Source organism: Poromitra crassiceps, assembly GCF_964638095.1.
Source record: "Poromitra crassiceps genome assembly, chromosome: 27".
Taxonomy (NCBI): domain Eukaryota; kingdom Metazoa; phylum Chordata; class Actinopteri; order Beryciformes; family Melamphaidae; genus Poromitra; species Poromitra crassiceps.
In genome coordinates this window covers 4,449,270-4,462,399 of record NC_139650.1, presented here as the reverse complement: position 1 = coordinate 4,462,399, position 13,130 = coordinate 4,449,270, and the positions used below count along the sequence as shown (strand labels likewise).

The window sequence follows — 13,130 nt, the reverse complement described above, 5'->3', positions numbered from 1 at the left end:
CGTCACAGTATCCTGGATCAATACACCACTACACGTTTATTTTTCAGCTGTAACAGAACATAACTACCGGTATATATGTCACAGTATCCTGGATCAATATACGGTACCACTACACGTTTATTTTTCAGCTGTAACAGAACATAACTATATACTAGGGGTGTCACGATACACTCAGTTCACGATACGATACGTATCACGATACTGGGTTCACGATAACGATACGATACGATACGATTTTAACAATATTTTTTTAAACTTGAATAATGACAATATATGACTGGAAAAGTAGTATTTTATTTGAAATGCACAAATACAAAACATGCTGTTGTGGGAAATTGTTATTACAATAACAACTAGAAAAAACATGAGATTGGAGATAAGGCTTATCTTGAAATAGAATGAGTTACACCGTCACTTAGATTTACTTTGAACTAAAAGGTTTCTCAGCAGTATAAATTCTCATTATGCATCTTCAGTTTTTCTTCAAACTCAAACAACAAGACTTTTCTTAGTCTATTTTTTATGCTTCAGTTTTTCCTGTCAAGTAAACAGTTTTGCCAGAAACTCAATTGAATGGTTTCTCTCCTGTATAACTTCTCATGTGTCTCTTCAGAGACTTGTTCAACTGAACTACTTTCCACACATTGAACTTCAACAAACAAAGACGTTTCTTAGTCTATTTTTGAGGAAAAAAAAAAAAAAAAAAAAAAAATTTTTTTTTTTTTTTTTTTTGCGATATGAGATTTCATCTCAACGATACATATCGTGACGTTTTACTATCGCGAAATTTCGTGGGACGATATATTGTGACACCCCTACTATATACCATATGTCACAGTATCCTGGATCAATATACCACTACATGTTTATTTTTCAGCTGTAACAGAACATAACTATATATGTCACAGTATCCTGGATCAATATACCACCACACATTTATTTTTCAGCTGTAACAGAACATACCTATGTCACAGTATCCTGGATCAATATACCATTACACGTTTATTTTTCAGCTGTAACAGAACATACCTATATATATGTCACAGTATCCTGGATCAATATACCACTACACGTTTATTTTTCAGCTGTAACAGAACATAACTGTCACAGTATCTCTCTCGTAAAAAAAACTCTCGTAACGGACAAGCACTCATGCTGACGGTGGCCGGTGAAAAGTGTCCTCTGCATTTAACCCATCCAGGCATGTCCTTTCCTCCGGGGGGCAGGCCAGGAGCAGTGGTCGCTTTCTCGTACAGCGCCCGGGGACCAACTTCGGATGTTGTCGTCACTGGTCGGATGACGATGACGATCTGATCTTCTGCATGTTTTTAGTGGGGGGGTTATATACAGAGGAACCCCCTGGGGGAGCACAGGGAGAACATGCAAACTCCACACAGAGAGACAGGCCCTTACGATGAGATAACCCACCTGGGCAGTAGGCACTGAAGATATGGGGGGGGAACACAACCACAGCGCCCACAGTGTCCCAGGTGAGAATCGAACTCAGGACCTTCTGACTGTGAGGCGACAGCGCTACCGACTGCGCCACCGTACCCCCTGGATCAATATACCACTACACGTTTATTTTTCAGCTGTAACAGAACATAACTGTCACAGTATCCTGGATCAATATACCACCACACGTTTATTTTTCAGCTGTAACAGAACATAACTATGTCACAGTATCCTGGATCAATATACCACTACACGTTTATGTTTCAGCTGTAACAGAACATAACTAGATATGTCACAGTATCCTGGATCAATATACCACTACACGTTTATGTTTCAGCTGTAACAGAACATAACTATATATGTCACAGTATCCTGGATCAATATACCACTACACGTTTATTTTTCAGCTGTAACAGAACATAACTATATACGTCACAGTATCCTGGATCAATATACCACCACACATTTATTTTTCAGCTGTAACAGAACATAACTATATATGTCACAGTATCCTGGATCAATATACCACTACACGTTTATGTTTCAGCTGTAACAGAACATAACTATATATGTCACAGTATCCTGGATCAATATACCACTACACGTTTATTTTTCAGCTGTAACAGAACATAACTATATACGTCACAGTATCCTGGATCAATATACCACCACACATTTATTTTTCAGCTGTAACAGAACATAACTATACGTCACAGTATCCTGGATCAATATACCACTACACGTTTATGTTTCAGCTGTAACAGAACATAACTATATATGTCACAGTATCCTGGATCAATATACCACTACACGTTTATTTTTCAGCTGTAACAGAACATAACTATAGATGTCACAGTATCCTGGATCAATATACCACCACACGTTTATTTTTCAGCTGTAACAGAACATAACTGTCACAGTATCTCTCTCGTAAAAAAAACTCTCGTAACGGACAAGCCCGTCTTTTATTGTCACACGAACACCACAATACATGCATGCGGCCACAACACACTCATGCCGACGGTGGCCGGTGAAAAGTGTCCTCTGCATTTAACCCATCCAGGCATGTCCTTTCCTCCGGGGGGCAGGCCAGGAGCAGTGGTCGCTTTCTCGTACAGCGCCCGGGGACCAACTTCGGATGTTGTCGTCACTGGTCGGATGACGATGACGATCTGATCTTCTGCATGTTTTTAGTGGGGGGGTTATATACAGAGGAACCCCCTGGGGGAGCACGGGGAGAACATGCAAACTCCACACAGAGAGACAGGCCCTTACGATGAGATAACCCACCTGGGCAGTAGGCACTGAAGATATGGGGGGGGAACACAACCACAGCGCCCACAGTGTCCCAGGTGAGAATCGAACTCAGGACCTTCTGACTGTGAGGCGACAGCGCTACCGACTGCGCCACCGTACCCCCTGGATCAATATACCACTACACGTTCAGCTGTAACAGAACATTTTACAATTATACATCATAACCATCTCCTATCACATTCATGCCCAATTCAGTATAATAATTACAAAGCTTCATAGCCTGTTCTGATATGATGATGATGATGATGATGCTCTCATACTATGGCTTGGTTGGATGGCTGATTCTGATTAGGATGTCCATATGCTTGCATAATGGCAGCGCGCCATTATGTACACTTCAAGCAGGGCTGTAGTCAAGTCCACCTGGGTCGAGTCCAAGTCCAGATCCAGTCATTGGTGAATGGAGTCCGAGTTGAGACCAAGACCGGAGGGAGTTGAGAGGGTCGAGACCAAGTCCAATTTGGGGTCGAGACCAAGACGAGTCGGGTCGAGACCCGAGTCAAGACCAAAACCGCAAAACTACAAGTCTATTTCGAGACCAATACCATAGCAATGTGCTATCCAAGGCTACCATTGTATTTGTAAAATAACATATATTTTTTTATTTATTACCTAAAATAGAGATTTTGAAAGACATTTCAACAAAATTTGCATTTTTTTAGGACAAAATTGATTGTAGGCAGCTTATGCTCATAACATACAGTAGTTGCACCTAGGAGTGTATTTTGCCAAATCTTTCTTACTGCTCTCCGCATTGCTTGACTGAAAATATTCTTACCTTGGCATGACATTTGAATTGAATCAAATTATTGAAGTAATCTTATGTCATAGTAAAACTGCATAGGGTAACTCAACCCTGCACGACAGCCCTGAATGCACATCACATGTCTGTCTAGTTTTTCCTCACTATTTCAGCAGCAGATCTGCCTGCTAGCAGGCAGGTAATGGACCATCCATTAGGGGTGCATCGATCGATCGGCAAGCAATCTGTATCGGCCGATTTTGACCTCAAATATGCGATCGGCGATCGGCCATTTTTTTATATAAAAAATAAAATAAAATAAAAAGGCCTGTCACTAATCAGGCTTTCCAACGATATAAAATACAATGCCAATTGGTATTATTAAAGGGGAGAGATAATCGACCTAAAATAACATTTCCAAACTTTCTTTGAGGAGTTTATATATCGGTGATCGGGGATCGGTCGATGATCGGTTGGGCAGATATTTCCCATAGGCGATCGGCAATCGGTGATCGGTGGCAAAAAACGTGATCGGTGCACCCCTACCATCCATCATTACAATAGCTCTCGACCAATCACCGCATCAGGAACAACAAAAGCAGTTGCTGGCCAAAACTCTGAAACAACAGCCTATCAAACTAAATATCAAATCCAACTATCAAACCGACTCATATTCACTCCCGAGACAGAGTCAAGTTCGAGTCATATTGACTACAAGTCCGAGACGAGTCTCGAGACCGAACTCGAGTCCGGACTCAAGTACTACAGCCCTGACTTCAAGTAAAGTTGTTCCCATAGTATTAAGACCATCAGTCTGGGGATGCATTGTGAATTTGAGTGTGTTTGTGTTTTCCTCAGAGATGCTCAGGTGAATAGCGCAAAAGGACAGGTCAAGTGTACTAGTGAATAAGGTGTACACTTCCTCTTATCGACGGATGTGTCTGGGTCTATTCACTTGGTTGGGCTTATACAGTGTACGCACGAACACGCAGCCAGTCAGTCCCGTGTGTGTCGCCTGAGTCTGTTCGTGTTTCGCTCCAACAACTGAAATGGACAAAGGTCAAAGGTCAACCAACTGATTTGTTGCAGTCTCTAAAATAATAGACCAATTTCTTTCCTTAATGCTCATGCCCTGCTGCTGACACACACGCGCGCGCACACACGCACGCACACACACACACACGCGCACACACACACACACACAGGCGCGCGCGGCCAGGTCTGCTGAGAACAGGCTGTTCACTCAAATCGTCCTCAAACAATGAAGTGCTGAACAGATCGCATCAATCTCTCTCAAGAGAAATATTATTTCCTCTCCCTTCCCACACCCACACAAGCCTGTGTGTACGCCTGTACGTGGTGTGTGTGTGTCTGTGCGTGTGTGTGTGTGTGTGACAGTGTGCAGTGAGCCAGACAGTGGAAAAAAGATACATTTTCAGCTTGTCTCAAATTTACCTCCAGTCCCCCACGAGGCTTAAACAAGTGAGTGAGGACAGGCAGTGATGACTGTCCCAGCGAGACATAAAACAACCTCTAACTGGCAACACTGCACATCAATTTCACCTTTATTTGTTGGCTAGAGGGAGGGAGGAGGAGGGCTTATTTCACAGCAGCTTTATAACCGATTTTACATGCAAACAGTTTGGGAATTCATTATTTTTAAAAACCCCATTTTAACACCAGCATGTACAATTATACTCGAATAAGTGCAAATTGGCGACGGCGTTCCTGTGTCAAATGTCACTTTAAAACAGTCCCTCCACTTCTTTTTGTGATTATTGCATTCAAACATGTTTCATTTGACAGCGGCTTTTCTCAAAAATGGCAATAAAATTTGCAAACTCTCCCACCCCCGTAAAATTGCAGCCAGGAACTGGCAAGAATTGCAAGTTGAACCGGTTTTGCCGTTTTTGCAGAGAATTAAAAAAAATATGCAAAGCCCACAAAATCCTGGAGGCACTGTTAAAAAGTAAGTTGCTACATCAAACACTGGTAGTTAGTATCAGGATTAAAAAGTATAGACAGACAAGTTTGATGTTTCTACTTCTTTCCAGAATCAATATGAGCCTTTTTAGCAGGGGTCAGCATGGCCAGCAGGGGTCAGCATGGCCAGCAGCTCTATAAGTCTGTCTGTTGGTTGGTTGGTCCACAAAAACTGTTAGTCCACAAAATCAATGTCACAATGAAGTGCATGACATCACAGTGACGTCTGACTGACATCGCATATCTGGTCATAGCTATTGCGAATTCCCGCTTGTTAATTTATTTTTTGAGTCTGCTTTATAGCCTATTCATTATTTCACATTAGAATTTTTTTTTCATTTCATTTGTAGGGTGGAGATGATGACAATGAAGTCATTACTGTGGCCACCACTCGACAATTGTAGGGCATGACATCATCAGTGTGTATGACATCATCAATGATTTATGATCATCGGTCACCACTGGCCACTACTCAATGATAGCGGCATTTACTACTAAGGGGTGGCGTTATGAAAATGCTCAGTTGATGAATGGTGGATTGTGGGTCACCGCTGAACCAGCCATGGCAAAAATATGAATGGTGGTGAGATTTTTCCGTCATGGACATCATGATGACTGTGAAGGAGGCAGCGGTCCAGTGGAGACACAACCTGTACAGGGACTGCATAGTCCTCACCAGCAGCAAGTCCAACCTCCACCTTCTGGGCAAAAACCCGTCCATCGACTGTGCCGGGAAGTACGGAGCCCAGGAGGAGGTGGACAGAGTCGGGGAGGTGGCGAGGGCGAGGAGTCCCAGGGGAGGAGGAGGAGGAGGATGAAGCAGGTGGTGTTGATGATCCAGGTGTAGGGCTCTTCAGTTCTTCCTGGTGAGTCGTGGAGGATGGAGAGGAGGAAGAGGAACAGCCAAGCGCACGAGCCAAGCCAGAGTGACAACAGAACCAGCAGTCCCCCAAAACATTGGTCCCATCAGTGGGTGAATGTGCTACAAGAAGCACACCAGAGGATAGATGATGCTCTGCAGGGAGGAGAGGAAAGCCAGCGGCGGAGGGGGAACTGCCACCCCACCAACCATCAGGCACCAGCAGCTACAGAGGTGTTGCAGCCGCCGCCACAGATACCGAGCAGGGGCCCGTGTCGGCACCACAGAGTCCCCCAGACGTCACGCTGGACTTCCCCCCACTGCTGCATGATGACAGCAGCTTCCAGTCCTCCACTGGTGAGGAGGTGGAGGAGGAAGAAGAGGAGGGGCGGTACTCTCCAGTATCGAGGCCCCACCCACTAGTAGGGCTGGGTATTGGCAAGGACCTCACAATACAATACGTATCATGATACATGGGTCGCGATACAATTGTATCACGATACATTGCGATACAATACTATTGCGATATATTGCAATACTCTCTACATAATTTACTGAAAATAAAAAATATAGCTAAAAATACAACACGCTGTGTACCACCCAGGTAGTGTAATAGTATGTACATCACTTTATATTGATTGTGGACAAATTTAGTCAAAACTACAGTGTTGAGTGTGTTACTGAACATACTGAAATAAAAAGTATTCTTATTGTGTCACAATGATATGGCGATATATCACGATATTTTTCTGAAATATCGATACAGTATTGCGGAAAAAAGTATTGCGATATATTGCCGTATCGATTTTATTGCACAGCTCTACCCACTAGCACAGAGGCTCCACCCTCCAGCACAGAGGCCCCACCCTCCAAGACAGCCTCCCCACCTCCAATGTGTTAATAGCTGGTCTGGGATAAGCGTTTTGATGACTGCATGGGAAAAATATGTTAATTCAGTATACACATTAGATGCACTGTGTTATCCCACTGGTCACAATTGTGACCGACTATAAAACTCACCTTTTCACCTTCACGTGATTTAAATATTTTCACGTCTGGGAAAAATTGGGAATTAAATGGCTTAAGACAACTGATTTTCTTGACTTGCAAAGTTATCTTTTAAATTGATGTAACACCCACCTCGATATTAACTCATTGAGTGCCAGCCACTTTTGGAGAACGGACGCTCCCAGTGCCAGAGTTTCAGAGCGTTTTCAGTGATTTCTCAAGGCCCACAGAATATTGTGTGATATTACTATGTAAACACTGAACACGCACAAAGAACGATGAGACTCTATTCTATCATCTGCAAAAAAAAGTTTATTGATCCCATTTTCCGTTCTTTAGTTATGAGCCGGAGAAGATAGCTTGATTCATCCAAAAACAGCAATTTTTTTCTAGAAGCTGAGATAATGGGCCTTTTGTGAAATTAAACATTTCAAGCACATCACTGACTCTGAAGCTAATCTTTTCTAATGTAGTCACACCTCAAAAATAATTTCCTTCAATAAAACAGTGAAGGCCAGGGAATTTTGTTTGGCAGAATAATATTTTTTAGCTACAACCAGCAGCGCTGGCCCCTGCGTGCGCTGCTGGTTGCAGCTTCTTGCTGGTCTTGATTTGCTGCTGGTGGGCATCGGATATTCTGGCTTGCGTTTGTCAATCCTGTCCTGCTGCCTGGGTCTGTCTGGGTGTTGTGTGCTGCTCTGCGCGACATCCAGCTTTTTTACAGCGTTCCGCGTGTTTGTCACCGGCAACCATGCTTCCAGTTGAGAATAATAACAACTCCACGGCTGATCATGCCGATGTGCTGTCGCAACCGACACGGAGCGGCTCAATTGTGGGAGCAGATTGGCTGCTGCAGGCACAGCTGCAGTAACGTTATGCTTTCTGCATATCGATGCATACGGATGCGATGCGATTTCCGTTTCCATAACGACTTCTTCTTTGTTTTTTCCTTGCCTTTCTGTTATGTGGAGAGCACTGTCGCCACCTAAGGGTTCTGTAAAATAGGTTACACATTCAAAACCCCCAATATTGTAAGAGGCGATGTAAGAGGCTTAGATCGACACCCCCCCCCCCCGTCAAAAAACGCAATTGACGAACATGTTCGTCCTTGGCACTCTACGTTACTATTTGAAATGACGAACATGTTCGTCCATGGCACTCAATGAGTTAACTATAGTCGCCGATATTTTACTTACTTCTAAAGGTGGGCTCCTGGGTTACCAACATGGTAACATGGTCTCTCGACAGAATTCACAAATGTCTATTTTTATACCTGTATTTTAATATTTGGCGGTGCCTTTTAAGGAGCTGAACTAAAGTCTCCTAAGAATGAAATGTATTAAATCTTTACCACTAATTTATGCTCCAACTTATTTATGACCATATCTAATAGTAAACACAATACTCAATTACCCAATCAATTACTTTAAATGCAAAAAATATATTTTTAGTGAGTAGGCACTAGTAAAAGTACAGTAATTTATCAAAACATGAAATAAATGAAAATAAAAAACATGAATATAGTATGACTTGCAATTATTATCAGGAATAACTCTTATATACTGACAAAATGACAAATTGTGGGCCTACAGTACACACACTCACTCACACACACACACCTGTCATTCAGTAGTACCCTCTGTGTATCAAATGAGAACAGGAAGAAATCAAATAAAAGTGTCCCAAATAAATGTTGCAGCAGGCCTGGTTCGTTGCTAGAGAGCGTTGGGGCTTAAAGCTGGGAATGGCCGCTTAACTTGCATTTGTCACAGTCCAAAGCAAGCATGAAATAAAAGGTCGTGCACGTGCAATACAGTTACTCACCACCGGGTGGCGATGCAGAGTTGATGGCAAACCAGCCGACGTAGACAGCACACAGCAGCAGCGCAGGTCGCACAGCCGAAGTCTCCACCATGAAGCAGGAAGCTGGTCTAGTCGCATGAGTGGTCCCAGGATATTCTCCTAGTCCTCAAATTCAATCTGTCCGAAAAACTGTCCCCTGTGTACACACACAATCACTATCATGCCTTATGGTAACACACGGCATCCCAGTGTTAGCTTAGCAGGCTACCGAATTTATTTATTTTTTATTTTTATTCAATAAACAAAGTCTGGCATTAATAAACAGCAGGCTACCGAATTACACAGGTAAACACAGAGAATGGCTATGCTAATAGCGATTAGCCTATCATTAGCTTTGCCATCTTGTAAACTTCAGTGACAGATTTGAAACAACAAACACACCAGTTACCTTCACAAACTTCATATAAGTCCCCACACTTTGGCGTAACAGTCCGTCACCTCGAATAAAGACGTACTTTGAAGCTGCGTCGGCAGACAGTTTTCCTCTCACCACGTTGCTGTCAATATTGGCTGCACTCTACCAAAAGTGAGTCTCGTCTTCCTATGTCCCGCCCATGTCGCATTCTGATTGGGTGGTCACCGGTAATGAACCAATACGTATCTAGATGTCACTATATCAAGTTACTGTGAGTTAGAGACTATATTCAACACAAGCAAAAAATAATAATATATGCACAATGTAATGGCCACAACATGTTTATACAATTTCTTTTCCCATTTCTTAAAGGAACAGAACATTTTCAAAACACATTTACATGTACTGAATGAAATTCAGTCAGGGCTACTTTAGTCTGGCGCCGCGGAAACAGGCAACTGGGATATAAGCCCTCCCCTGCTCTACAGCTGCTCTCCCATTGGAGCGACTGTTTCGGTGGCAGACGGATGTCATGTTATTAAAAACTCTGTCATTGGCTTCCGCTCCCTCCTCCCTGTGTGTCGCTGTAAATAGTGCCCTGCCGCCTCAGTGAAAACAACAACGCTAACTAGCTAGCAAGCTAACGGCAGAAACCTACACGCTAGCTCGTTGCTACACGCTGAAAACGGCAAATTGGATTGTTGGAAACTATTTTCCAAGGGCACTGCCGCTAAGCTCCGCCCACCGCAATCCCACTATGGAGACCTGCTGCGCCAGACTCCTCGGACGGAAGGGAGAGGAGGCTGGCCAGCGAGACTAGGTCTACATTGACAAACATCATATATCATATGATATATATCATATATCATCATAACATCATATTATGTGCACCTCATGGCACAATTCAAATGGGATCGAAAAAATATTGTCTCTCGCCATTCACCACCATTCTCTTCTCCCCGCGGCTGGTTCGCATAGGGCCCGACCTGAAGGGGAGACTCAGTGTCGGTGTCAGTCAGCATGGCGGTGTCTCTCCTGGTTGTGTGTCTCTGTCTCTGGGTCTCCCAGCAGACACAGTTGCTCCAGGCGACACATCCAGGCTGAACAGCAGTGCGAGCGGTGCCTCCGTCCCCCGCTCATGTGTTTCCTCTTCATGGAGGAAATGCGCTGCTGGATGTGGAAGTTGTAGAGGAACAGGACTCTCTTCTTCTCTCTCTCAGGGTAGCAGAAGGCAGCGATGACTCGTCTGAGGCGGTTGGTGTAGACCTGCAGACAGCTGAGCAGCGCCGCCAACAGGACACAACACCCACAGGTCACATACACACGTACAGGGAGGGAGGGGTGCTCCACACAATTCCGGTTGGTGGTGTCCAGGTCGAGGCTGGCGTTGGAGTTGAAGGCAGAGACGGTCCTCCTCAGGAGGCGGGCCATCATGGAGTCTCCGTCCACTCTGATGTCCACATGGTGGCTGGTGCTGACGTTGACCTGGATGACGCTGTGACGGCTGACAATGTCCAGCATGAGGTACACAGACAGATCCACAGTCATCAGCAGGACACACAGCGCAGCGACACCCGCGGTGCGCCACACATCCACGGACACTTGTGAGAGCTCAGTGGGGTGGATGGTCAGCCTCCAGGGGTCGATGAGCTGACTTCTCTCTGATCTGTAGAGAGGAAAGAGACAGCGCTTCCCCGCTCTCCTCCGGCGGGCATCGATCAGTCTGAAGTATCTGGAGATGTAGACGTTGTCGAAGCGAATGTCCCGCTTGAACTGCCTGCTGTAATCAAACGCCGATTTGAAGATGAAGACGCAAGCCAGGGAGAGGAGGAGCGTGAGGCGGTCCAGCAGCAACTTCATCCAGCCTGTCAGCCGAGTGAACGAGCTGTCGAGGGACGCGACCAAGTCCTGCAGCACAGAGCCGGAGAGCATCGAGCGCTGCTGCTCCTGCACCACCACCTCGGAGGTGAACTCTCGGCTCAGCTGCTCGACAGTGCTGTTCAGCTGGTCGAACATCTTGCCGAAGTTTCCCTCCACCGGGATGTTCTCGCGGCACCACGGCGTCATCACTCTCATGACATCACACAGGAAGTGGAGCTTGAAGGGGGCGCAGAGCATGTGCCTAATGACGGGCACGCCCGTCTTGTTCAGGCAATTCTTCCACCGCACCTCGAAAAATTCCGCACAGGCGCTCACGCCGCGCTGCGCTATCATGTCGCACTGCATCAAGGTCTTGTTGACGAAGAGCTCCTGCGTGGTTTCCCCCCTGGAGGTAGCGGAGGCGTCTTGCGGTTGGAGGCCGTCGTAGCCGTACTTCGCCACAACCTCATCTCTGATGCTCTGGAACTTCAAGCTGACGATGTCAGCCTCTTCCTGGAACACTGATGTGTCCTTCTGTATCTCCTGGGCGATCAGGAGGTACACCTTCATCGTCTCATCCCACAGCAGGCGGCTGTGGTTCACCTGCAGTTCCAGAGTGCAGACCAGAGAGCGAGCGGCCTCCTGGACGTTACGCTGGATGTTCGCCAGCGGGCCTGTGCACAGACAATACAGGATGAACACCATGATGTAGCTTTTGCCCCTGGAGCCGAGCACGCTGGGAAACATCAGAAGGACCGAGCAACGGAACGACGAGGAGAACGCCCCGCCTAGCACACACAGAGCCACAAACACACACCCTGCTGCCAGCCAGAGGCCATAGGTCAGCGGTAGGATGTGGGCGTCGCGCAGGAGCAGAGCTGCTCTGAACAGAGCTCCTCCCAGCAGCGCTCCGAACAGAGCGCCGAGCAGGCGGCGAGCGGCAAGGAACTCATCTGGTTGGCTGAAGAGGAATCGATGGACAGACAGCGGCAGGGAGGCCAGGCTGAGCCGCTCCAGCGTGCTGTGAGGAGTCCTGCGACGCTTCACGTTGCGCCGGGCTGCCCGCAACATGTCAGGGTTCCTCAACAGGTCAGGCCACCAGCCTGCTCAAATCAGCAGTCTTGATCAGCCATTTGGGTTCGCCTCAAAATGGCTGCCACATGAGATTTGGTTTGTGACTGAGAGCCTGGGAGATCTCTCTGGTGTAATCACTGAATGTATTTCACTCTACATATATACATACTATACATGCATATATACTGATGTCACTGTTTTAGCCACTGATGTCAGTGGCTAAACTGTGACATCATCAGTGATCACTGATGAGGTCACAATGTTTATGTCATAATCAGTGATGTGATACAGACATTGAACTGACTTACATAAAGTAAGTGAAGGGCCACACATTGGAGATCATAACTGCCAACACTCCTGATTTTCGTGGGAGTCTCCCCCTATTTTTAACCCTCTCTCCCGCTGTTATTGGTAATTTCTCGTTAATCTCCTGATATAATAGTGATACAAATCCAATGGCTGTAGCAGATGAGATTTACTAACATCATTTTGCCGTTTATTGAGTTTGTGGGGGTTGTTTTGTTTTTCTTTGAGGACGTTGGGGGCCGGATTGAGATGGTCCAGGGGCCGGTGCCGGCCCTGGGGCCGCATTTTGCCCGTGATGATGTCACAAT

General features: G+C 45.6%; 1 protein-coding gene across 1 annotated transcript; it reads right to left on the bottom strand.

Annotated features, from left to right (window-relative positions):
* Window positions 1-10,593: 10,593 nt before the first annotated feature.
* On the bottom strand, window positions 10,594-12,513 carry dcst1 (DC-STAMP domain containing 1; the record flags this gene model as incomplete). Its single annotated transcript, XM_083661973.1, has 1 exon — window positions 10,594-12,513. The coding sequence occupies one exon, from the start codon at window positions 12,511-12,513 to the stop codon at window positions 10,594-10,596; it is 1,920 nt and encodes a 639-aa protein (XP_083518099.1).
* Between the last annotated feature and the right edge of the window lie 617 nt (window positions 12,514-13,130).